This window comes from Acomys russatus, chromosome 19 (genome assembly GCF_903995435.1).
Source record: "Acomys russatus chromosome 19, mAcoRus1.1, whole genome shotgun sequence".
Taxonomy (NCBI): Eukaryota; Metazoa; Chordata; class Mammalia; order Rodentia; family Muridae; genus Acomys; species Acomys russatus.
Window position 1 is genome coordinate 39,188,706 of NC_067155.1, and position 27,186 is coordinate 39,215,891.

General features: G+C 52.2%; 1 protein-coding gene across 1 annotated transcript; it reads right to left on the reverse strand.

Annotated features, from left to right (window-relative positions):
* Nucleotides 1-4,936: 4,936 nt before the first annotated feature.
* Nucleotides 4,937-26,542, reverse strand: LOC127202567 (TSC22 domain family protein 4-like). The gene is made up of 6 exons (XM_051161215.1): nucleotides 26,021-26,542; nucleotides 24,535-25,550; nucleotides 20,833-20,993; nucleotides 13,968-14,016; nucleotides 9,173-9,514; nucleotides 4,937-5,394 (listed from the first exon to the last, which is right to left on the reverse strand). Exons 2-6 carry the CDS (start codon nucleotides 25,276-25,278, stop codon nucleotides 5,152-5,154), a joined length of 1,539 nt encoding a protein of 512 aa, XP_051017172.1. The 5' UTR covers nucleotides 25,279-25,550; nucleotides 26,021-26,542; the 3' UTR covers nucleotides 4,937-5,151.
* Between the last annotated feature and the right edge of the window lie 644 nt (nucleotides 26,543-27,186).

Genomic DNA, 27,186 nt, shown 5'->3' on the forward strand with positions numbered 1-27,186 from the left:
CGAGACAGGGTTTCTCTGTGTAGCCTTGGCTGTCCTTTGTAGACCAGGCTGGCCTCGAACTCACAGACCTCCTCCTGCCTCTGCCTACCAGAGTGTTGGGATTAAAGGCATGTGCCGCCACCACCCGGCTAAACTTTTTTTTTTTTTTGAAATAGGGTTTCTCTGTGTAGACTTGGCAGTCCTGGACTCACTTTGCACACCTGGCTTGGCCTCGAACTCACAGAGCTCCTCATGAGTGCTGGGATTAAAAGCTGCACCACCACCACCACCCAGTTCCCAGTACAGCTTTTAAAAGGCAGGTATGGTGGCATGTGTCTTTAATCCCAGCACTTCAGAGATGGAGGCAGGATAGGGAGTTCAAGGCCATCCTCAGCCACATAGGGAGTTCAAAACCAGCCTGGGCTGCCAGAGACCTGGTCTCAAAAACACACATAAAATTTTCGTTAAGGTATAAGTGCCAGGGAGCCGGGTGTGGTGGTGCACACCTTTAATCCCAGCACTCGGGAGGCAGAGGCAGGCAGATCGCTGTGAGTTCGAGGCCAGCCTGGACTACAAAGAGAGTCCAGGACAGCCAAGGCTACACAGAGAGACCCTGTCTCGAAAAACCAAAAAAAAAAAAAAAAAAAAAAGTTTAAGTGCCAGGAGGGCAGTGATGGCGCACGCCTTTAATCGCAGCACGTGGGATGCAGGGACAAATGGATCTCTGAGTTCAAGATCTGTCTACAGAGTGAGTTCCAGGACAGCCAAGGCACCAAGGGGGTCGCGGGGGAGAAGCAGAAGGGAAGGAGAAAATGTGGGGAGAAAGGTAGGGGAGTACCGTCTCTTTCTACATCAGGAGACCCAACACACTCTCTCCCTCCTCTGATAGCTCACACCCTTTCTCTAGGACTTTCAGCTGGAAGCTTCCAGGATGGGTCAGAACGGAGGCCAACTGGGTCGACGGAGACAAAGCAAGTTCTCCACCCCAGATCCGTCTGTCCCCACCTCTTTCTCATCTCACAAGCCTGCCTGCCCCTGCCCGCCAAGCTCAGACAGGACAAGCAGAAGGAGCCAGGTAGGATGCACAGAAGGCTCCCATGGCTGCGTGCCGCCTGAACGCGCCTGCCTTCATCTGCCTCCCACTCCTGATGCTGAAGGACAAATGAGGTTGGTATTCTTTTCCATTAGCCCACAGCCTCTGGCCCAAACCCAGTTCTTGTAGTTACCTGCAAGGCTATTTACCAATGGCTGCCTGGACCTGCCTGATTGGCCCTATTGGACCCTCTCTGTAGACTGTGAAACTCTGGCTCTCTCCCTTGCCCCCTCTTTCTGGTTTTTGAGCCCCTTGCCTCAGCCTCTGGAATTACAGAGGTGTGTTGCCAACCAAGCCCAGCTCGCTGTGGCGCTTGAGGGGACCCAGAGTTTGGACCAGTACTCTGTGTGAGATCCAGCATGAGCCCACCATGTCTTAGAAACAGGCTTTTCTCCACTGAGGGGCCTCAGGTCTCAAGAGTGGATGGGGCCAGGGTCTGTCCATCTTCAGCTTGTCCTAGCACACACAAAGCCCTGGGTTTGATCCCCCAACACCACTTTAAGCAAATGTGTGGACTCGTACAGGGTCAGGATGGTGTTCAAGGTCATCCTTGCTTACATAGTGAGTTCGAGGCCAACCTGGGCTACTAAGTAAGTTCCAAGTCAACCTGAGCAATTTAATGAGATCCGGTCTCATAATAAAATGTGAACGGATCACCAAGTGTGTAATCTCCATAATCTCACCAGTAAGGAGGCTGAGGTAAAAGGATTGAGAGTTCAAGGCTAGCCTGAGCTACATAGTGAGACTTTTTTTTTTTTTTTTAAGTTTTTTCCAGACAGGGCTTCTCTGTGTAGCCTTGGCTGTCCTAGACTCACTTTGTAGACCAGGCTGGCCTTGAACTCACAGCGATCCGCCAGCCTCTGCCTCCCAAGAGCTGGGATTAAAGGCGTGCGCCACTGTGCCCGGCCCGTGAGACTCTGTCTTTAAGAAAGTACAGAGCTGGGGAGATGGCTCAGTCGTCAAAAGCACAGACTAGTCTTCCAGTTCAACACCCAGTACCCACATGACAACTGGGTGTGGTGACAGACATACTATTTGCAATCCTCGTGCTGGGGAAGCAGAGGCAGGTGAATCCCTTGACAGACAGACAGCCTATGAAAATTAGCCAGCCCTGGGTGCGGGAGACAAACCCTGTCCAGGAAAAACAAAAACAAAAAACCAACAACCTGCGGAATGGCTGAGGATGACACCGGAGACTGACTACTGCCTCTGCGTGCTCACACAGCACATGTTCCTTAACATACACATGCATATACACATGTTGGCGGGGGTGGGGGCATGGAGGGGAGTATGGCGCAGTGGGTCCTATGTATAGTGGTAGAGAGCGACGGTTCTCAGCCTCCCTAACGCAGTGACCCTTTAATACAGTTCCTCATCTGCCATGGTGAACCCCTGCCACCACCACAAAAGTATTTTTATTGCTTCTTCATAATTTTGGTACTGATAGGAAATCATAATAGAAATATCTGGGTTTTCCGATGGTCTAAGGCGACCCATAGGAAAGGGTTGTTTTAACCCCTGGGGGTCGCAACCCACAGGTTGAGAACCATTGGGTGAACCTGTGCTCTTTAGTAAATTGATTATCAAACTATCCCCGCCTGCTGCTCTTTACTGCTCCCTTGCTGTCGGGGCACAAAGTGCAACTTAAGTAATTTCTCCGTGTGGGTACAGGTGTGTGTTCTTGTGTCTGAAGGCCAGGGGATGACGTGTTCCTATCCACAGTTAATGCTCTCCATATTAAAATTTTTACACTGTGTGTGTGTGTGTTAGCGTGTACAAACCCTGTACATATGGAAGGCAGAGGACAGCTTGTGCTGTGGGAGCCGTTTCCTCCTTCTACCATGTGGGACGCAGGAATTATATATTAGGCTCAATGGAAGATGCCTTTACCTGCTGAACTGTCTCACTGGCCTTTTTTGTATGTGAAACAGGGTCTCTTGGTGAACCTGGTTTTCCATCCTGCTAGACTGACTGACCCATATGTACCACTGTGCCTGGCATTGTACGCTGGGGCTGGGCATTCAAACTCTGAGTTCCCCCGTTCTTGGTAGCTGGGGACGACCTTGAACCGCTGACTTTCCCACCTCTACCTCCCTAGTGCTGGGATTGCAGGAATGTGTTACCTTGCCTAGTTTGTGCAGTCCTGGAGATTGAACCCAGGGTTTTGTGCATGCTAGTTAAGGACTCTACCAACTGAGCTGAAGCCCCAGCCTGTGACTTCCAGGGTCACCATCCAGAAGAGCTGCCAGCACTTCTGTCTCCTCCTCTTTTCCCTTTTCCCCTCTTCTCTTCCAACCAAGGGACATGCTGCCCTGTAAGCTTCAAGCACGGCTGCCACCCGCCCAAGCCCTGAGAAGGCTCAAGTCCCCAAATGTTTCTAATCTGCATTTCCTTGGGGAGCTACCTCTGCATCTGAGAGGGCAAACAGTGGGCGGCAGAACAGAATCGAGACTCCCGGGATGGCCTCTCTTGTTGCATCACACAACCTCCCTCCCCGATCACTATGCACCCCCTCCACAGGACAGCCCCCCCCCCATCTCAGCTAACGAGTCACGGCTCCTGCGTGGCCTCCTCAGCCCACTCTGACCCCTATTTCCTTCCCCAGCCTTGCTCAGAGCCCATGTGGCTTCCAGAAAACCCTGGGAAAAGCTCCATTGCCCATCCTCTCAAGTAGGGTCCGGGCAGTGGGACCGACTCTTCTTCCCATGTGGCCCCATTTCTATCTCATACGGCCCCAAACGGGCATCCTCAGAATCTCAACTTCCAAGCCCGGTATGATCTCACACTCTTGTCAGCACGGCACGTGAGAGACTGAGGCTGCGTGTTGAGTTAGAGAGCAGCCTGGGCTACATGATGCCTCCTGCTAGGTCATAGTACCTGCCATTAACCCCCATGACCTGAATCCGGTCCCTGTGGCCTACATGGTGGAAAGAGAGAACCGACTTCTGCAAGTTATCATTCAGTCAGGTGCACACTGTGGCGCACACACTTCTGCTCACGCACATACATACGATGCAAACAAAGTAAGTCATTAACAATGTAATAGAAGCTGGGCAGTGGTGGCGCACGCCTTTAATCCCAGCACTCAGAAGGCAGAGGCAGAAGGAGCTCTGAGTTTGAGACCAGCCTGGTCTACAGAGAGAGTCCCAGGGCTATTACACAGAGAAACCCTGTCTCAAAAAAAAAAAAAAAAAAAAAGCAATAGAAACAAAGAGCGGCAGCTGCAGACATAGCTCAGTTGATAGAATTCTGTCTAGCATCCTAACATACAGAGTTGGAGGCCAGACTGAACTAAATGACACTGTCTCAAAAGACAAAAGGGTTGGAATTACCGCTCAACAGTTAAAGCCCTTGCTGTGCAGGCAGAGGACTGGAAAACTACCAGCACTCACAATGGGTGGCCCACACCTACCTGTAACTCCAGCTCGAGGGGACCCTGCCCCCCCCACATATGCATGTGCACACGTCTGCACACACACATACACACACACAGAACAGACATCCTTAGCTGGAGGGCCTTGGGTAAGCCAATTGCTAGGGAGAGAAGCCAGGTCTGCCCCTAGTGGGCATAGCTGGTGCTCCATGAATGGATGCTGTTGCTATGGTTACTGGCCAGCCAGAGCAGTCAAACGCTATTCGGTGGTTCCTGGCAGGGTGTGGAGATATAAGGACAAGACCTGTCCACCTAGGGGTTTATGCAAGATCACACCTAGGGGTTACGCTCATACATAATTGCCCCCCCTCCACTCCATGCATCTTTCTTCTCTCCCCCCTCTCTACACACACGCACATACACGCACACTCACACACACTAGCCAACTCCCCTTACTGCCTCTCTCATTCATGAAGACAGGCTACATCTACTCAGAAACATCCGATATTTATTTCTCAATTTTTAGATAATTTTTCTTTACAAATGGAACAAACACAGCGAAGGGGAGTGTGTTCCACCCCAGGCCTGTCTTGGTATGGCCAAACATCTCACCAGCAGCTCTGGCCTAATGGCCGTTGCACCTTTTCCTGTGAACCTTCCTTAAAAGCGAGGTGGGGGCTTGCTTAAGGATCTGGGGCTCCCCTGCCTAGAGGGGACTTCGGGCATCCTGTTTGAGGCCCTGCACCGGTTGAGTGTGGCGAGAGACGCGGGACACGTGGGCGCGTATGCGGTGCCTTCTGCGGCGCTCCTGCCTGCGGGCCAGCTCTCTCAGTTGTTTGCGGATGACCCAGAGCACCAGGTACAATTCCCGCAGCATCTCAGCCTCTGGCGTCTTCAGGGACGACCCGGTCCTCATACGGGAAGAAACTGAGGCAGAACTCATAGAAGACTGTAAAAGAAAGAGATGTGGGGATGTCAGGGGAGGGTAGATGGGGCCGGGCAAATAAACAGCAAAGTTTTCAGCTCCTTTTTACCTCCTCTCTCAGATTAGCTCGGGCATCACCTCCTCCAGGAAGTCCATTCAGCTTGTATTTGGTGATGGTCTTTTCTGCCCTTACGTTTGCCCCAATGTTCCATCTTTCTTTTGTTTGCTTTCTCCTCCCTCCCTCCATTTTTTCTTTTCATTTAGAGGTAGGAGCTCACGTATTCCAGTCCAGACTTGAAATTGCTAGGTAGTCAACGGTGACCTTGAATTCCCGATCCTCCTGCCTCTACCTCCTTCACCATGGTGGTGCTACGGGTGGAACCCAGTCTCACGGAGCCCAAGCTGGCTTTGAACTCACACCCCGGCCTCCATCTGAGTGCTGAGAGTTTAGCCATGGACCATCATCAGTTCAGCCTCATGTTTTCTTTCCTTACTCTCTCTTCTCCTCCAATCCTTCACCTCTCTTCTCTTCTCTTCATCCACTTTTCCCCCTTTCTGTTTTGTTTGCTATTTGAGATAAAGTCTCATCCTGCTAATCCACACTGGCCTGGAGTTCACTATAGGAGCCCAGGCTGGCCCCAAACGTGAAGCAGTCCTCCGGCCTCCATTCCCCAAATGCTGGGATTCCAGGTGTGAGCCCTTACTATACTGCACACATACAGGGGGGACACATGATCCTACATTCTTACACACGCGCACGCGCGCGCACACACACACACACACACACAGAACAACTATAGCAGCAACAGAGCTAGACCACCAATGTGGAAGCATATATGAGCAAGTTGCCATGCGATACTTGTACGAAAATATCAAAATTATGAAAAGTTACATGCCAGCTTATAAGTGGTTTTTAAAGTTTATTGACCTTTATTTTATGTGCACTGGTGTTTTGCCTGCACATATGTCTATGTAAGAGTGTCAGATATTGGGGTTACAGACAGTTGTGAGCTGCCATGTGGGTACTAGGATTTGAACCCCTGGTCCTCTGGATTAGCAGTCAGTGCCCTTAACTGAGTCATCTCTCCAGCCCCATAAATGGTTTAAAAAACAAAAAAACAAAAACCCTGTTATAACTGGACTGATGGTGCATGCCCATAACCCTAGAATTTGGGAGGTAGACCATGGGAGATCAAGAGTTCAAGATCAAGTTGGGCATAATCCCAGCACTCAGGAGTCAGGGGCAGGTAGCTATTTGTGAAATTGAGGCTAGCCTACCTGATCTACAAAGCAAGTCCAGGATAGCCAAGCCTAAACAGAAGAACCCTGTCTCAAAAAAAAAAAAATAATAATAATAATTTTTAAGGGCTGGAGAGATGGCTCAGTGGTTAAGGGCACTAATTGCTCTTCCAAAGGACCACGGTTCAATTCCCAGCACCCACATGGCAGCTCACAACTGTCTGTAACTCCCAGATCTGACACCCTCACACCTATGCACACAAATTAAAATTAAATAAAATATTTTTAAAAAATAACTAAAAAAAAGAGAGAGTTTAAGGTAAGGCAAGCTCTGCTTCATAGTAAGTTGAAGGCCAGTCTAGGTTACATGAGACCCCATCTCAAAAAAAATTTTTTTTTCATGATATTGATATGCATAGATCCACTGATTTTATTTAGATGTTCCTAGGGTTTTTGTTTTGTGTTTGAGACAGGGTCTGGAACAGGCTGGCCTCAAACTCAGAGAAACCTTGTCTAAACAAACAAACAAACAAACAACCTTCAAGTCTCTTGTTCTTAGGGTTAAATTCAAATTCTACAACCTAGCCATCCATCTTGGCTTGTACAAGTAGGTCTCAGCTCAGGAACCACTGCATGGGCTGGAGAGATGGCTCCGAGGTTAAAGAGCACTGTCTGCTCTTCCAGAGGTCCTGAGTTCAATTCCCAGCAACCGCATGGTGGCTCACAACCATCTACAATGAGATCTGGCGCCCTCTTCTGGTAGGCAGGTGGACATGCAGACAGAGTACTATATGAAGGACCCACTGCATTCTCTCCCAAAACACAGACACCTCCCCTACCCCCACCGCTCTACCCAGCTTCTCCCCACATTCTTATCTGACACACACACACACACACACCACCCCACACCACCCCCGCCCTTCTTCCACTTCCTGCTCCATGCCCAGTGCTTCATGGGATTTCCCCACCCTGGGTACCCAAGTCCTCTCCACCTGCAACACCACTCCCTTCGGAAGCTAAGACCAGCACGGCCTGTTGCCCTGACTCTGGCCTCCCTGGTCTGGTACACCCTGCTCACCAACATCTTTGCAGCGCCTCACAATGGAAGAGGCACTGCAAATGCCAGGGATGCCAGCACTGAGGGGATGGAGGCAGGCGGATGAGGGGTCCAAGGCTAGGAACGACGGCTCAGTTGGTAAAGCGTTTGCCGTGCAAGCATGAAGACCTAAGTTTAGATCGTCAAAACCTGCTGAGCCCTTGGGAGGGAAGGGCAGGCCGAACGCTGAGTTTAAGGCTAGCCTGGTCTACAGAGTGAACTCCAGGATAGCCAGGGCTACTCAGAGACCTTGTCTGGAAACCACCACCACCACAAAAATCTGGATACTGTGGTGGTGCACGCTTTTAATTTCAGCACTCGGGAGGCAGAGGCAGGTGGATCACTGTGAGTTCGAGGCCAGCCTGGTCTGCAAAGTGAGTCCAGGACAGCCAAGGCTACACCAAGAAACCCTGTCTCAAAAAACAAAAACATAAAATAAAATAATAATAACTGGAAAAGACCGACACCCAAGGCCGTCCTCTGAACCCCACAAGCATGCTACAGCACAGGTCTGGCTTACTCAGACCCACATGAGCAGAGAGGGAGAGTTCTTAAAAGGAAAAGGGAAAAGGAAAGGAATCTGAGGGTTAGGGTATAGTGGTACATGCTTTTAATCCTAGCACTTGGGAGGCAGAAATAAGAGGATCTCTGTGAGTTCAAGGCCAGCTTGATCTATATAGAGACCCATGCCAGCCAGAAAACATGTTGGAGAACCTGTCTCAAAAAAGAGAACTAAAAATAAATAAATAAATAAATAAATAAACAGAATACAAATCTTGGGGCTGGAAAGATGGCTTAGCAGTTAAAAACATTTGCTATTCTAGCAGGACCCAGCACCCACAGCTAGCAGGCAGCTCACAGCCACCTGTCACTCCAGGTTCCGGGATTCTGGCAATCTTTTATGGCCTCTTCTGGACAACTACACACATGTAGTGCACATAGGGACAAACAGGAGTACCCATATACATATAACTTTTTTGGAGGGAGGGGGCTGTGTTTCGAGACAGGGTTTCTCTGGTCACTCTGTAGACAAGGCTGGCCTCCAATCCAGACATCCTGCCTATGGTGTGCTGCCGCCGCCACCACCACCAGGCTCATAAATAACATTTTTAAAAAAAGATTTATTTATTTTATTTATTGTGTATGAGTGCTTTATCTGCAGAAGAGAGCATCAAATCATATTATAGATGGTTGTGAGCCACCATGTGGTTGCTGGGAATTGAACTCAGGACCTCTGGAAGAGCAAGTGGTGCTCTTAACCACCAAGCCATCTCTCCAGCCCACATTTTTTTTTTAAAAAAATCAGAACTAATTTAAATAGGAATTCGCAGTTATCCTCCTCCACATAGCAAGTTCAAGGCAAGACAAGACTGAGCTATACAAGAGCCTGTCTCAAAAAAAATAGTGATGGAGGAGGGACGTAGGGAGGAAGGAGAGCTGCAGGATAGGGAGTAGAATGGTACCCACCTTCCACGTACATAATCGCCAGCCGGATTGCAACACTGACAACATCAACTTCGAAACTGAGTTGGCTACGGTCTGGGACAGCCCTGTCAGGGAGCGGGAGCGACTCTCCTGCCTCTCGCAACTCCTCTCACGACTGTGCACAGCAGATCTTTCCTTGACTGTGGCCAACACGCAGGGCTCGAGGACCCCTGGGCACACATCCACGTCAGAGGCCTTGGACTCTTTGTGGGTCTTGACCAACTTTGTGGTGTCAAAGTCCGAGGGTGCTTTCTCTGCTCCCTTCAACGGATGCTTCCTGGGCTCCAACACGCTTCGCTTGGCTTTACACTTCCAGAACAGGACCTAAGAAATAAGACACAGGGCAGGATAGATAAACTTAGCGGGTGACAGCCCTTGGCAGGAAGGCCCAACAACCTGAGGCAGGTCCTTGGCTTCTATGATGGATGGAGAAAACCAATTCCCCAAAGCTGACATGTATGTTCCCCTACATGTAATAGTAGCAGCAGCAGCAGCAGTAATAATAATAATAGAAACGAGACACAGGCTGGGTGGTGGTGGTGCACGCCTTTAATCCCAGCACTCGGGAGGCAGAGGCAGGTGGATAACTGTGAGTTCGAGGCCAGCCTAGACTACAAAGCAAAACCAGGACAGCCAAGGCTAACACAGACAGACCCTGTCTCAAAAAAAAAAAAAAAAAGAAAAAAAGAAAAGAAAAGAAAAGGAGACATGGAGGGGAGACCATGAAGTAAAGACAATGAAACTAGGGGTGACTTTCCTCACCATCCTTTCCAACCCCCACCCCCACCCCCGCCATCTTACACCCTCACTTCCTGCCCTGTCTTATTTAGCCACAAGGGACCAAAGAAGGAAGGACATGGTGGTGAGGGTCGCGTTGCTGTAGCCCAGACATCACAAACCAGAATTCCCCCTCTCCTGGCCAGAATTCCCAGCCAGCTTATGGCTCTGAAACTCACCCAGCTGGTCATCTTTTGCCAAATTCGACTAACCCACTTCAAGAACCTCACAACCATGGTCATCTCTCTAGACACCACAAGTCCAAAGTATGGTGCAAGGCCAGCATTTGGGGCAGAGAAGGGAAAAGGCTATGGGGCTACCACTGGAGAGGACTTCCGGGTACTGAGGAGCTTCAAGCACAGTATCTAAGGACAAAATAAGAAATCCAAAAGGAGTGTGCCCAGCCCCCCCCCCCCAAGTGACTCATGCCAGGCCCATCCTCCCCTCCCTGAGACAGGGAGAGGAGTCAAAGTGGATGAGAACTTAGAGTGAGGGAGTGTTCTAGATCATTGTGAGAGCCGTCTGGCCCCAACCCCCCACCCCCACCCCAAGGACTTTCCAGGGCCTTCAGAGCCAATCATTGATGGCCTGGTCCCTTCTAACTCAAGACCCAGAATAACGAAATAGACACTGATCAAAAGCCCAGATATGTCAGGTGTTCTCTGCAGATTTCTCTTGGTAAATTGGTTTTGTTATTGTTGTTTTGAGACAGGGTTTCTCTGTGTAGCCTTGGCTGTCCCAGACTTGCTTTGTAGACCAGGCTGGCCTCGAACTCACAGCGATCCTCCTGCCTCTGCCTCCCCAGTGCTGGAATTAAAGGCGTGCGCCACCACACCCGGCTAGGTAAATTGTTAGAACAGTACTTCAAGGTAAGTGTTATGGAGAATGAATGCAAGATTCATACAAAGTGGATTTGAAGGGGCTGGAGAGATGGCTCAGATGTTGAGAGCGCTGGCTGCTCTTCCAGAGGACCCGGGTTCTAACTCCAGCACCCACTTGGTAGCTTACAACCATCTATAACTCCTGTTCCAGGGGATCCAGTGCCTTCTTCCGAGCTCTCAGGTATTGTGCGGCCACACGGCACAGATATACATGCAGGGGAAACACCCATACACATAAAGTAAAAATGTAATAAGCTGGACTTGAACCAGGCATAGTGGTGTAGTCCTAGAGTCCCATTGCTTGGGGGATGAGGCAGGAGGATTAGAGGTTAAAAGCTAGCCTCAGAGGGTTAGGGAGATGTCTCCTGTGGCAGTTGCCATCTGAGGGTGAGGGCCTGAGTTTGGGTCCCTAGCACCCTCTGGTGGTGCATGTCTGTAATACTAGTGGAGATTCCTGGGGCTTGCCAGTCTAGGTCAATAAGTTAGCGCTAGGCCCATGAGAGAGAGCCTGTCTCAAAAAATACTGTGGGCTGGGCATGGTGGCACATGCCTTTAATCCCGGCATAGGCTTTTAATCCTGGCATTTAGGAGGCAGAGGTAGGCAGATCTCTGAGTTCAAGGCCAGCCTGGTCTACAGAGCGAGTTCCTGGACAAACCAGCACTACAATGAGAAACCCTCTCTAAAAAAATTTAAAAACCAAGCTGGGCGTGGTGGCACATGCCTTTAATCCCAGCACTCAGGAGGCAGAGGCAGGCGGATCACTGTGAGTTCGAGGCCAGCCTGGTCTACAAAGAGTCCAGGACAGCCAAGGCTACACAGAGAAACCCTGTCTCGAAAAACAAAACAACAAAACAAAAACCCCAAAACTGTGGAAAGTGATGGGAGAAGACATCCAATAAGTTCTGGCCTCCACAAGCATTGTGTACATACTCTCACACGCATGTCCACATAGACACAAATCAAAGCCAGCCGTGGCTACATCGTGAGTTCAAGGCCATCATGGGCTAGATGACACCTTGTTATCAAAAACGATGGAAGACAGAGGTGAGGACTTAGTGGGCCAGGCTGATTGTACAAGCCTAATGATCTGAGTCTGGACCCCAAGAACCTACAGATACAACACAGCACACGTGTGTGCAATACCAGTGCTCCAAAAAAGGAAATGGGTGGCAGGCATAGAGGCAAAACAGCTAGCCAGGCATCCGTAGCAATGAAGGTCAAAGGTGAAAACTGACACCCAAGTTTATCCTCTGGTCTCCATATGTGGGCTGTGGCACATAGTGAACGAACACACACACACACCAACACCGATGAACAAGGGGCAAAGCTCAGCATGGTGAGCAACACCTGTAATCCCAGCACACGGGAGGGTCAGACGTTCAAGGTTATTCCCATCCATGTAGTAAGTTTGAAGCCAGGCTGAGTTATATGACGCCCTGTTTTAACCACCACACCCTGGCCTCCCAAAAAAGACGCAGAGTCCAGTCAGCTCTAGCGTTCCTGATCCTCAGAGACAGATATTCTCTCTCAAGGCACGAACTGCTGCTACCTTTTCCCCCACTAGATGGGGACCTTCTCCTTGGCGGCCTCCGTCGGACTGGGAGAGAAGCCCAGGCTTCAGGGAGGAGCTTGCTCACCCTCTGGGCCTAGTTCTCATCCAGCTGGGGGTGGGGTGGAAGCCAAGGCTGCCTGCCAGGCCTGGCGAGGGCACCATGTGCCCAAAGAGCCTGGCCCACACCCAGCCTCAGACAAGGGGCCCATTCAGGGCTGCCTGCCCTTCCTCCAAGCAGCCACCAGGATCCAACCCACAAGAGGGGACACACTGGGAAGCTGGGGGTGGATCCTCATACTCACCAAAGACTTCATTGTTATCCCTGCCCCCCCTCACACCGCCAACCACCAGCACGTGGGTAGGCACCGCCCCCCTACCTCTTTCCTTAGGCCAGCCTGCCAGGCCTTTCCAGGGACGAGGACCATTTTCAGCCACCTTCTCCATTGTGGACCTGGGATCTTCGGGGAAGTGTGTGTGTGTGTGTGTTGGGGGCAGGGCACCTATACAGCTCGACACAGCAACACCACACCAACCTCTATATTCAAGTTTCTTCAGAATTTTTTTTTAATTATAATTATTATTTTAACAACAACCTGAATCCCAGAAGTTGAAGATACTGTCCATACACCCCCTCCCCTAGGCAGAGGAGAGGGGGCACTTGGAAGAAGAAGGTGGGCTAGGGCTGAGGCCTGCCAGGGAACCTCCAAACCTTTCTAGGCCATCTACTGCTGGGGAGGGGGCTCCCCAGAACACTGGTAACCTAGGGAAGGAGGTGGGGCTGGACTCTTTCATGGATAAGGGGCTCTAGATAAGCACCCCCTCTTAGGTTCTTTCTCATCTGGCAAGGCCTGGGGACTCTGGGGAGACCAGGTGGGAAGGGACAGGCCAATACTGGCCTTTAACTCCCATCCCTGGGCTTTGTGGTTGAGTGTGGGCATTAAAGCTACATAGGAGGAAGAGGGGCAGACCGCTGGCACAAGGCCCAGCAGCCGGTGGCAGCCCCCCAAAGGCACATTGTGAGGGAAAGGAGGCTCAGATGGAAGGCCCATTGGGTGCAGAGGGCCCAAGCCGAGGGAGGCCCGAGGATGGCAGCTGGGCCAGCTGCTCTGGGCTGGCCAGGGCTCGCAGCAATCCATTTTCCTGCTCCAAGGCAGCGTTCCGTTCCGCCAGGTCTCGGATCTGCTCCTTCAGCACCTCCACCTCTTCTCGCACGGCAAACATGAGGTGGGACTTCACCAAGTCCTGGACCCCAGGAACAAACAAACCATCAGCCTCCCCCTCCCCGCACCAGGCCACCCCCAACTGTTATCTCCTAACCCAGGTGCCTTGAGAGCTCCATGCCCCATTGCCCGAAGGAGGGGGGCAGAGGATAAAGAAGAAGAGAGGCAGGGAGAGGATGAGAGAGGGTGCACAGGGCTGGAGCAGAGGTTAAGGGAAGCCAAAGGACCGGGTAGAGATGGAAGGTGACAAGCAACCGGAGTTTATCTTTCCAAGTAATGGGAGCAGAGAAACAGACACAGAGGGACTGCTTAAGGGGCCTCCTGGGACCAAAATATCTTCTCTTACCATGGCTTGTTCAATCTTGTTGTCAATGCCAACCAAGCTTCCGGAACCACTGGAGAGACATGGGGAGGTACCAGTTGAGGAGGAGCCCCCAAGTCAGCTACGCCACTGCCTTCCAGGGGCTGCTTGTCTTAAAAGCACCCCACCCCACCCCCAAGTACCTGTGACAGTAGAGGATCAGAGGGAGAAGGCTTTTGTCTATCCCCCGGCGGGATGAAGGTCGCTGCCCAGGCCCACCCAGGCCCTGGTGGGAAGGCGGTCCCGATGCCCCTCGGATGGGGGATGACCCCCGTGGGGAACATGGGGAAGACGCACAGACCCTTTTTCGGGGTGCCCCTGGCGCCATCCCTACCACTCGAGTCTCATAAGATGATACCAAGGACTTCACAGAGACCCCTGGCTGGGACATCCCTGATGTGAAGGTCATCTGTATCCACTCCCAACCAAAGGAACCGTGTCAGACGGAGTGCCTGGGGGGCTCAGAGCCCCCCTGGCAGAATAGAGTTCTACAGATGCCAGGCAGGCAGAGGAGACAGGACCTACCAAGTGCTGGCCTGAGAGATATACACCCTGCCCTCCCCCTCAAGGCAAGGCGCAGCTGCTATTGGTTCCTTGGGGACACGGGGGACCCCCTCCCTTGGCTCCCCAGTGGGCGGGAATTCCCAGACACACATGGTCTGTCCCAGTGTCCCCTTCTCACCCTGGCACCGCTCCCAGATTGGAGGGGAAGGGGAGGTGAGGTCAGCTGGTAAGAGGGGGCAGGGGAGGGCCCACGGGGCAAGAAGGCTAGCATGAGGAGGGGCGTGAAGCTGAGACCCTAGGAGACCTATCCCCCCACCTGTGCCTTCCTTTCTGCCCTGTCTGGATTACACGTGAACCTCCCTCAACTTTAAGAAAGGGGACAGACAAGAAGAACTGGGTGGAAAGGAATGTATACATATTGGGCAGCTCTTGCAACCTGGGACCAAGGGGACCCCACTTTCTTTCAGTGAAGGGGAGAATTAGGAATGGTTACCATAGCAACAGAAACACCACCGCCATCACCACCACCACCCACCCCCTTCCTCACCTATACTAGAAACCCTGTAAATCAAAGGCAGACTGTATGGGATCTGAGACCTGGGCATGGAGATCTTGTGGTGAGAGTCAGGACTTAAGAAAAGGCAAACAAAAAACAAAAAACAAAAAACACTGAGACTAGACATGAAACACAAGATACAGAGACGACAGACTTCAGGCAGGCCTGGATGCAGTTTGTTCAGTGGCCACCAGAGGGCAACTCAGACCTGGCTCTAATGCCCTAGGGCTCTGTCTCCTGATCGGCAACCAGGATAGAGTCTGGTTCTTGCTCAAGCCCCTCTGGTCAACCCAGGACTTTCAAGGGTCTCCTTGCCCTGCTCCAGCCTCCAATGTCTCCTCCTTGACTATGTGAGCAGGCTCTCCTTTCAGTTACCTAAGCCTCCTTCGGCTTCCCCTGGGACAGGCCTCCCCGCCCAGTGTCCTCCCAGAGCCAGGGTGCCAACTTTGCTCCGTTCATATATTGCTGGCTCTTTTTCATTTTGTAATCCTTCCCCACACTGGCTGTCAGCTCCAACCTCCTTTCCTACAGGGGCATCTATACTCAGTCCAAGGTGACCCTTGCTGGAGGCCCTGGCGTCAGGAAGGGAGCTGGGAATTTTCCATTTCCTGGCCAAGCTCGAAGTGCAGGAGGTGCTGCTGACAGGTAGAACAACCAAGGGGGTGACCAGGCTAGAAAGAGCTGGACGCCCGGAGCCTCCAAAGGCAGGGTACTTAAGGATGGAGGTGGGGGGAGGAAGGGTTAGAGGGCTCGGTGGCTCTTGCCATGAGTTCCGTTCCCAGAGCCTACATTGTGGAAGCCAAGAGCAGTCTTCCCCAAGCTGTCCTCTGACCTCCACAAGCCTGCCACATTGCACTTGAACACACATAAGTATGCAAACACAGAGAGAGAGACAGACAGACAGAGACACACAACGGTGAGGAGAGGGAGGCTGAGGGACGGAGAGGGTAAGGCAACTAGTCAGTGTCAAGTTTGTTTTTCAAGATACTTCAATACACAGTACCTGGGAGGGGAGTAGGGTACAGAAAACGCAGCACCCTCCTTCCAGGACACAGAGACACCAAAGATGGACAGATGTACCAGAATAGAAGTGTCGGCCCTGCTTGGCGGACACTCAGGCAGAGATGCCAAGTTAAATCCTCCACTCTTGCCAGAAATAAAGGAATAATACAACCACCAACATTTGTTGGCTGATTGATTGTTATCTCCTGTTTGTCTAGCTCAGGAGATTTTGAAAGCACTTCCCCTGTGCCATTCGAGCCTTAACACTTGAAGGGATGAGGTCTCTGGCAAGCCAAGCCTTTCCTTTGATTAGCCCCGGGAAGGGCTACACCGGAATTCGTGGGCACGGCTGGGAAGAGGAATGGCAGGCGCCACCAGCCTCTATGCAACTTTCGATAAATGAGATTGCAATACCCCTTTTCCCAAAGACACTTTTGCCATCGTGCTGAAAATTCCACAACTTCCAACATAGGCCTGGCCAAGGCTTCAAATGCACATGGTATCCCTTGGGGTTGTTCAGTAAGGGAGGTAGAAGGGGGATTGGGGTCAAGACATGGACAGACTCCTCTTGTCCAGGAGTGAGGGCGCCTCTTAAGACTGGTCTTTGTGCCAGGTGGGGTGGTACATGCCTTTAATCCCAGCACTTGGGAGGCAGAGGCAGGCAGATTGCTGTGAGTTCGAGGCCAGCCTGGTCTACAAAAGCGAGTCTAGGACAGCCAAGGCTACACAGAGAAACCCTGTCTCGAAAAAACAAACAAACAAAAATAGACTGGCTTTTGCCTCGGAAGGTCAAATCAGAGGACATGAGCCGGGCGCGGTGACACACGCCTGTAATCCCAGCACTTGGGAGGCAGAGGCAGGTGGATCGCTCGCTGTGAAATCTAGTCCAGGACAGTCAAGGGTACACAGAGAAACACTGAGTGGGGGTGAGTGGGGAGCAGGAAGAAAAAGAAAAGAAAGAAAATCAGAGAACACAAGACATCTGTGAAGAGTTGGGGCTATCGGCCACCTTAGCTCCCTGCATATGTTCTAGGAGCCCTCAGAGGCTGGGCCTGAGGCCAAGGAAGTGGCATCCAGCAATCCCATTTACACCCTCTCCCAGACCTGATTCTGCAGTGCCTTTGGGGGTGGGCAGGGCAGGGGTGGGCCAGGGAGGAGGAGGGGCTGGCTCCTTTCCCCAGTTATTGAGTTGTCCCTATGTCTGTCTTAGCAAAAAGGACCTCCTAAAAGGACCACTGCCACCTCCTTTTCTCTTGGGAGGCACACGTTCCAACAGGAGAGTGGCTTTATAGTGAGACCCAGGTTCACTGACTGGCTGAGTGACCTCGGACACGTTTCTAAAATCCCTTTCCTTTTGAGTCTCATTGTTTTCATCTGGAAAGTGAGGAATCATGGGATTGCTCTTACAGTTTCACTAGGAAAAGTGTGTGGAGAGGCCGTCCATATGGCTCAGTGCGTAAAAGAAAGGCACTCCTCATTGACCGCAAGGCTGAGCTGGATAACCAGGCTCTGCATGGTAGAAGGGAGAAAACAGACTCCCACACACAAACTGTCCTCTGACCTTTGACCTCTACTCTACAACATGGCACACATGCTAATATGTATGTATACACGCGCATTCCCAGATAAATGAAAAAATTTTAACTTAGCAGAGCCTGGGGCGACAGCTCAGTTGGTAAAGGGCTTATGCTACAAACATAAGAACCCAAGTTTGATCCCCAAAAACCAAAGATTTAAAAAAAAAAAAAAAAGCCACGGGCAATGGCACATGTTTATAATCTCAACTCTGGGATGGCAGAGACAGGAGAATCCATAGGTGTACCTTGTCAGCCACACTGGCTGATTCAACAGGCCCCAGGCCAATGAGACGCCTTCCTCCTCCCCCACCACCACCACACCGATGTGCACCCCCCCCCCCACACACACATGCACACTCACACAAAAGGACCACACGAATGCAGGCATGCAAAGCAGAAGCATTGGCAAGAGCTTGGTGGGGCACTGCCTGCTGCCATCTCAGCTTCTCAGGAGGCTGGAGTGAGAGGATCGAGTTCAAGACTAGCCTGCGCAGCTTAAAGTGAGACCCTGTCTAAAAGCTGAAAACAAAAGCAGGAAGAAAAAGGGTAGGGCTGGGGCTTTGGGATGTAGCCCAGTGGTAGACAGCAGCAGCAACAACAAAAAAAAGCAAGCACGAACCCAGAGGGAAACATTAAAATAAAGTAGCTTTTCTCCCTAAAGCCTTTGGGATTTATTTTCTATTGAACCCCTAGCTAGGTGCCCGCCCTGTCAGTCGTCCTAAGTAACTATCTCGCACACTGTACAGGATCACAGACCTTCCAATATAGTCTGAATTCACCAGGGGCCCCATTTCCCCATTCCTGATCCAAGGACTGGTAAGGTACCCCCAACTCAAATTTGGTACCCCAGTACCCCAACCCATTTTTTTTTTTTTAACAACACACCACAACCCATTCTTCCCTGTCACTTGGAACCTTGGTCTTCTAGCTCCAGGAGATGCATCAGATAGGTGAGGTGGGGTCTACCCACCCCATTCCTAGGGGTTTATGGATTGCCCAACCCAAACCCGCTGGCCCAGCAGGGTGAGGCACAAGGGGCTGGGTTGGGCCAGAGCCCCACAGCCTTGAAGGCTGGGAGACTAAAGTGGAGGCTGGGAGCAACCGGTCAGACTAGGGTGTGCAGAGGGGGTGGGACAGAGAGGGGGAGGAGGGGCTCAGTCCAAAGAACGGTGCTAAGGAGGCTTAACAGGTCAGACCCTTAGAGAGAGAGAGAGAGAGAGAGAGAGAGAGAGAGAGAGAGAGAGAGAACACATCCCTAAGCCTGGGCTGAGAAAGGGGTAGAGGGAAGGACATGGAGCCCTTTTTGCCAGGGACCTTCCCAAATGGGAAGGGTGGAGGGGCTGGGAAGCGCTGAGAATAGCATCAGATGGGGGCAGGTGACTCTGGCCCTGGCTGACCTCACACCTCACACATTCCAGGCGGCCAGCTGGAAGGCAGTTTTCATGAGCTACGCTGTCTTGCCCTGCCCAGCACTAGCCCCTTGTCCTCCACTTCACATACTCCCGGCCACCCCGTCTCCTTTCCTTTATGGGCCCCCACTCTCTCATTACACTCCGGGCAGGCCAGTAGACCTGCCCTTCTGTGTCGCCCCTTTACTGCCAGGTAGTTGCTGTCGGAGGTCTTTGGATTCCAGCCTCCTGGCAACGTCTGTTGGTCACATCCTTTCTTTAAATCAATTTTAAGTTTAGATCAACTGTAAATCAATTCCTTCCTTTTAGAGACATGGTCTCATATAGCCTAAGCTAGCCCCTAGAGTTGTTATATAGTTGAGGATGGCCTTGAACTTTTGATCTTCCTGCCTCCAAGTGTTGGGATCATAAAACATGTACTACCAACCTGGTCCATGGAAGTGCTGGGAACCCAGGGCTTCACGAACGCTAGGCTACACAGAGAAACCTTGTCTCGGAGAACCAACAAAACAAGACAGAAACCAACAACAAAACCCAAATACTAGGACAGGTCTCTACCAACTAAGCCACACGCCTAGGCCACAGCATACACTATTATTTTGTTTTGTTTTCAGGCGGCTCCGGAATTCACTATGTAGCCCAAACTGGTGTGTATATGTGTTTATTGATTTTTTTTTTTGAGACAGCAGCCCTGGCTGTCCCTGGAACTCATTGTAGACCAAACTGGCCTCAAACTCAGAGAACTGCCTCCCTCTGCCTTCCAAATGCTGGGATTAAAGGCGTTCGCCGCCACACCCAGCTCCAGGCTAGTGTCAAACCCATAGTGATCTTTTTTTTTTTTTTTTTTTAAGTTTTTCTAGACAGGGTTTCTCTGTGTAGCCTTGGCTGTCCTGGACTCACTTTGTAGACCAGGCTAGCCCCGAACTCAGAGATCTGCCTGGTAGATGAGGCTGGTCTAGAACACCTCCTCCACTGTGTTAGGATTACAGGACTGTTAGGATTACAGGCGTGCACCACCAACCCCAGCTCAAGGCCATCCTCTTAACCCAGCCTTCCAAATGCTGGGAATTGAGGCTTGCGCTGTCACACCCAGCCCCTCCCACCTCGGCTGAGACAGGATCTCCCTAGACAGCCCAGGTTGGCCTTGAACTTGACATAGCCTCCTTCTGCCACCACAGGAATTCCAGATCCGCAAAGAGTGTACGCCACCAACCACACCAGGCAGGCAATGCTTTCTTGGCTAAAAATTCCTGGGCCTTAAAAGTGGTTAGTGTGGATTCCAAGGATGTCATGTTACAATCCTGGGGCATCCTTTTCCCCTTGGTGACAGGAGCAAAAGGGCAATGTAGATGGGAAAGCACCAACGACCTTGTCATTTTTATTTTTTTCTGAGAGGGTTGGTAGAGCACCAGAGACTGAACCCAAGGCCTTGGGCACGCTAAGCACGTGCTCTACCCATTGAGCCACACATCCCCAGCTGTTCCCAGCCCCACCCCCACCATCTTCTATTCTTGTCTCCAGTGCACGTGCCAATGGATTTCATTCCTAAGGCTGGCAAATGACCTCTAGGCCTGCAAGAGCTCTAGAATCTGACAACAATGACTCCCTTCTAACAGTCCAGAGCTAGGGAGTCCCACCCAGCTCTCCCCAAAAAGGGAGTGGGTCCTAAATGCTTCACCCTGCTAAGTCTGTTTCTGGGGGTTCCGCTCCAAGTTCATGTAGGGTGAAGGGTCTCTACCAGGCAGGTATGACACTAGGTGCCACCCTCACCGTTTCCCACTACACGGAAAGAGCCCACCTACCTATCGTCATCACTGTCCAGGTGACCACTGATGGCCAACATGGAACGTGCCAGGCTGAGGCTCTGGGCTGCTGCGGCTCCAAAGGGGTCTGGAGACTTGTGCACCAGGCTGGCATCGAAGTAGAGGGCTGGGGAGTTGGGGCGGGAGTCGATCGGCGGCACCTGGAGGCAGAATAGTAAGAACCGTCAGGTCAATTTAGGGTGCCGGTTGGTGGGGGACACGGCTCAGCAGGCAGAGTGCTTGCTTAGCACAGACAACAGGTTCCATCCCCACCACTGCAGTAAGAAATAAATTGGCAAGCCGGGCGTGGTGGGGCACGCCTTTAATCCCAGCACTCGGGAGGCAGAGGCAGGCCAATCTGAGTTCCAAGGCCAATCTGGTCTACAAAGGGAGTCCAGGACAGCCAAGGCTACACAGAGAAACCCTGGCTCGAAAAAACCAAAAGCAGAAAGGTAGATATAGGGGAGAGGCATTAGGGATGCAGCTCACCAGTATGAGAGAAAGAGGGTGGGAGGGGGGCTGCCTCTCTCTTTCTACAGCTCCCCCTCTTCTACACTTGCTAGAAACAGTAAGCAGGCACTAGGGATGTTATGGTGAGGCATGAGGTATCAAAGGACACCCATTCTTTTTCTTTCTTTTCTTTTCTTTTCTTTTCTTTTTTCTTTTTTTGACAGGGTTTCTGTGTGTAGCCCTGGTTGTCCTGAAACTCAACTCTGTAGAGCAGGCTGGCCTTGAACTCACAGCGATCCATCTGCCCCTGCCTCCAGAGTGCTGGGATTAAAGGCGTGCACCACCACCGCCCAGCTATGACACCCATTCCTACCCTCAGCCAGGACTCCCAATTAGATGATATTGTACTGTGTATCAAGACAGGGTTTCTCTGTGTGCAGCCCTGACAGTCTAGGACTCAATCTGTAGACCTGGTTGGCCCTGAAGGCCCAGAGAGCCAGCTGCCCCTGCCTTTGTCTGCTGGGATTAGAGGCCCCTGCAGTGAGTACCTTTTTTGGAGTAAGGTCTCCTGGTAAGCAGGCTGACCTAAAACTGGCTATGTAGCTGAGGATGACCTTGAACTACTTACTTTGTGGTTTTCTCATCTCCATCTCCCAAAGGCTGGAGTTACAGCACACACACCCACTCTCACTTGATGAGAAACTAGGAATCAAACCCAGAGCGCTCTGTGCATGCTTAGGGAAAGACTATGGTCACCGAGCTACATTCCTAGAGTCCCTCCCTCCCTCCCCAATCTTCCTTTCCGAGACAAGATCTCACTTTGTAATGCTGACCCAGAACTTGCGATGTAGGCCAGGCTGGCCTTGAACTTGCTGTCCTCCTGGCCTCTACACCCGCCCCACTTGCATACCTTCTTAAAGGCACTCAAATGTCATTTCCTTACAGAGACACTTCCCTTCCATTACGAATCCACTGAACAGTTTCGCTTTTACAGCGTCTAATATGATTTGAAATTAAGGCCGGGCGGTGGTGGCGCACGCCTTTAATCCCAGCACTCGGGAGGCAGAGGCAGGAGGATCGCCGTGCGTTCGAGGCCTGCCTGGTCTACAAAGCGAGTCCTGGACAGCCAAGGCTACAGAGCGAAAGACCCTGTCTCAAAAAACCAAAAAAAAAAAAAAAAAACCCAAAAAAAAAAAAAAAAAAAAGAAAGAAAGAAAGAAAGAAAGAAATTAAAGTACTTGTGGTGTCTCCCCTGCTGGAAGGTGAGTTTGTTTTGTGCCTGTCTGCTGAGTGAATGAATGAATCCTCAGAGGCTGCGTCCTCCAGCGACCCCTACCCTGATGGTGGCTCTCAAAACTTCTCAGGACCTGGGATAAAGTTCAAAGGCGCTCTCTCTTTCTCTCTCCGGTGGGAGGGGGTGGGGGCTTTGTGAGGGGAGAGGTGGGACCTGGGTAGTAGTGGGGACCTACATAACCCAACAGGCAGCAGCTGGGGGCAGCGGTAAAAGGGCGGAGGTGACTGGAACTGGACTAGAAGCCTCTGGGAGGGCCCCTGAGAGGCCCCACATCAGGAAAGCCAACAGAGAGCAGACGGTGGTTAGAGAGACAGAACACAGGAAAGAGGGTCACAGGTATTACCCACCTCCTTGTCCTCCTCCTCCTCCTCCTTCAACCTCCTGAGCTCCTTTTGAGACCATGGGTCGGAATGAGAGAGGCAAACTGTGTGTGTGTGTGTGTGTGTGTGTGTGTGTGTGTGTGTGTGTGTGTGTAGGGGGGGTGGAGAATAGCGACAGTTACAAGCACACAGGAAATGATCGGGGCAGATTGGGAGGAAGGAAGGGGGGGCTGGGCTGGGGACACTGTGGGGGAGAGAGAGAGACCCTGTGCTCAGTGTAGAGCAAAGAGGGCCAAGCAAGATGGCTGAGGGGCTTGCGGCCAAGTTTGACAACCTGAGTTTGCTCTCACATGGTGGAAGGACCTAACTGACTGACAAATTGTCCTCTGAGCTCCACATAAGCACACCAAGGCCCACGCACACATCCTCACATAAATAAATTAAATAAATAAATGTTAAAAAAAAAAAAAAAACAACCGAAAGTAGAGCAAAGAGTCACTAACAAACTTGCCCTGGGAGAGTCTAGGGATTAAGGGCCAGGAGACTAAATAAATTTAACAAAACAAAACAAAACAAACCTTTAGAAAGATGGGAAACGTCAATCATAAAACGGGGAGCTGAAGGCCAAGAAAGGGTGGGAGAGCCTGTGTTGGTCCTGACCAGTTCTAACAGGGCTTAGTCTCAAGATATTTTTACACTGTGGTTTGAGCCCATGGCCAGAGAGGGACAGAACCCTCAACCCTCACACTCCCTGCTTTCTCCTGGCAGCCAAGGTGTTATTTTCTCCACAGCAGAAACATCCAACTCTCCCATCGCTAAGTATCCACCCAACCTCCTACACACACACACACACACACACACACACACACACACACACACACACACACACAGAGAGAGAGAGAGAGAGAGAGAGAGAGAGAGAGAGAGAGAGAAATAGATCCAGGCATCCTGCCCCCAGCCCAGACTTGTGGGTAGCTTCCTCTTTTGGAGACAGGAAGCAGAAAGCACAGAGGATTTAACTCCTTCCCTCCAAATTCTCCACCTCCTATTCCATAGGTGGTGAGGTCACCCCACCTGACACTCCCAAGATAACTAAGGGTGATATGAGCCCCCTCACCCCAATTCCTCAGAGAAACGGGTTTGCAATTGGGCAGAAAATTGGGGCTGGGCTGGTAAGCCATTGTTGGGAAGAATAAAGACACAGATGAATGCCTACCTTTTATGGCTGCCCCAAAACCCTGCCAGCTCCTCCCCTCAAGGGCCTAGCCAGCCACCCAGCTGGAGCCTCCACCCTCATCACCTGGAGCCAGAGGAGGTAAAGGCTGAAGTGGGCAGGCCACATATGCCACAGGCTTTATGGAAACACTCAAGGCCAAGGACAACAACGTAAAGGCCACAGAGAAAGAAAAGAAAAAGAAAGAACACAGAAGGGAGGGAGGGAAGGAAGGGAATGCAGAATAAAAAAAGGCTGGGAGAGAAAAAGTAAGGATCTCGGTGTACAATTGCAGAAAAGGAAAAGAGACTTTATGCCCTTTCCAATAGACGGGAGGTGACAGAAGAGGTGGGAGGACAGGACGGAAGTCAGTAGCTCTTGCCCCGCCCCCCAGGGTCTCCCTAACCCGGGAGCCCATCTCTTACCTTCCCTGTCTCCTCTGGAGCCACTAACTCCATCCTCAGCCGAACTGCTCCATCTCTTCTCCGTGACAGTGGAGGGGTTCCGGCTGCTGAAGCCCCAGACTCCACTTCGACCCTCAGAGCAGGCAGGGGCTGAGCACTATCTCCAGTCCCAGGCCCTGGGGGGCGCGTCTGGGGTGGAGAGGCTGACTGCGGGGGTGTCTCCACGTTGGCCTTGCCAGATCCTGCCAGCTGGCCCAGCCCCCCTGTGAAGGAGCGGGCCTGTGGTCCAGGAGAAGTGGGGGGCGGGCGGAGCCAAGACGTGGGGCCCTGAGACAGGCCTGGCTGTGGGATAGGGGTGCTTATGCCCAAGCTAGCCAACTCCAACCTAGAATCCAATGATCTGCCTCCGGTGCCTCCTGAGGCCCCTCGAATTCCCTCCAGGAGCCGGCCGAAGCTTGGGGGTTCCAGGTCTCTCTCGTAAACATCCACACACGTCCACCGACCTCTACGATAAGGCTCTCCCAAGCCTTGGGGCAGCTTCACCACCCGGAAACGGGAGGCAGGGGCTCCAGGTGGCGGGGAGCCATTCCGAGGGGTGCCCCTGCCCCCTGGATCAGGGTTGGGCTCCCCATTGGGGAGGCGGGGTGGGGGCCCAGAGAGAGCCGGTGGGGTAGGGGAATCCGAAGCCCCTGGGCTTCCTGGGCCTTCATAGTCCGTGGTGACGCTGGTGATCTGAAAACTACTTTTTTTCTTACCACCACTCATGGTCCCTGGGGCTCCGGACTGGGCTCAGGTTGGGGGGAGGGACCGGGCTCCTGGAGAGGGGCTCAGGCACCTCTGGAACAAGGGGGCCACATGGCAGGGACATCAGGGCCCCTGGGGATGTCTGGGTCCGACATGGCAAGAGGGCCTTGTGGGAAACTAGGGGTGCCTGGTTAGTAACTGAAGTGCAGGGGAGGGGAGGTGGCGGGAGGGGGGGCAGAGGCAGGTTTTTCCTGCTGCTGTCGCTGCCGAAACCCCAGAGCTGAGCTTGCAAACTGAAAAAAGAAAGAGACAGAGTGAGAGACTCTGTGTGTGTGTGTGTGTGTGTGTGTGTGTGTGTGTGTGTGTGTGTGTGTACGTGAGCAAAAGAAAAGCAGGGGCCAAACCACCTCCGGGGCTTCCTCTCGGGGGAGCCAACTTGGGGAAGAAAAAGATAGCCACTTGAGGCCCGGAGATAAGTAGAGATGACAGACCGGAGCGCAGAGGACAGAACTCGGATCACCCAGAACAGGAAGAAGTAGCTGGGACCCAAAGTTGGACATTTCTTGCTTGAGATCCAAAGTCGTCCCCAACACGGCTCTCCAGGGCCAGGGGCAAAAGGGTGAACCCACTCCTGCCCTGAAAGGGCCACCCTGTGGCCTCTGCTGGGCCTCAAGCCCACCCCACCCCCACCCAGCTACCCCATCGCTGGTTATGCACTACCCGCCAAGCCAAGCGCCCCGCCCAACCCGGGAGTCCTACCTACCTCTCTCGGGCCTCGGCCACGGAGCTGAGAAGGAGAGAGGACCTAGGGACTAAAGATCTAAAGACGTCCTTCTTTTTTTTTAAATCCTAGGGCCTCCTGGGCCCTGAGTAGTGCAGGCCACTTGGGCGACAATCAAGGGCTACCCAGTGCTCTCGGGCGTCCGCATCTCACTCTGCCAGGCATCTCGGTGGAAAGTTTGCAGTTGAGAGGAGAGAAAAAAAGGGGGGCTTCCACGGTGGAACCCAGGCGCGGCCTGAGTCAATACTCCACCGGTCTTCCCTGTTGCTGTGGGAGGGGGCGGCTCAGCCCCCCGCTGGCTCCAGGTCCCTTGAGTGGCTTTCTCGCTCAGAGCTCCTCCCACGTGGCCCCACTGGATGTATCTCGGGGATCCTCAGCTCCGCTCCGTCTCTGTCTCTCTCTTTCTGGGCTGTTGACAACCCCCACACCAGGAAGTCCTGCCTTCTCGGGCCTGCTCACTGCTCCTCTCCTCCTCCTTCCCCTCTTCCTCCTCCCTCCTCCCTCCTGAGGCTCCCTGCCAGCTGGCGGGGAGCCAAGCTTGCCACAGCCGCAGCCGCAGCCGCAGCCTACAGTTGCTGCTGCCGCTGCCGCTGCCGCTGCTGCTTCACAAAGTGACGGCTTTAACCCTACACCTGCCAAGTCCCAGCCGGCTCTTCCTCCGAGGGAGGGGCGTGGAGGGTGGAGAAAAAGAGGAGGAGCCTGCGGGAAGGCCAGGGATTCCCTGGTAGGCTTTTGCTGCCTTTGGGCTGCGGCCTCAAAGGAGACGCAGGGAACGTGCCAGACATGTTCTGGGTACCTGGCTGTTCGTAAATACCTAGTAAATGTTACCCAGTGTCTGTGATTTGTCACGGCGTCTCTGTTTAAGGTTTTCACCGTAACCTTCACGAGAAACTCCCCCCGACGGCCCCCCCCCCCGTCTACGTTCCTTTTCAAAAGCGAGTGGTTATGAAAAATTTCAAACATGCCCCAAAAGTAGATGAAATGGGATAATGAACGCCCACTCTCGCCATCATGGACTTGTTACAATTATCAGCTCTACCCAATCATGTTTCATCCCTCCAATGCCTTTTCTCGGATTTTGCTCAGTATTTGAATTTTATTACACGTGCTCGCCGTGGGGTGTGTGTGTGTGTGTATGTTTCTGGAGG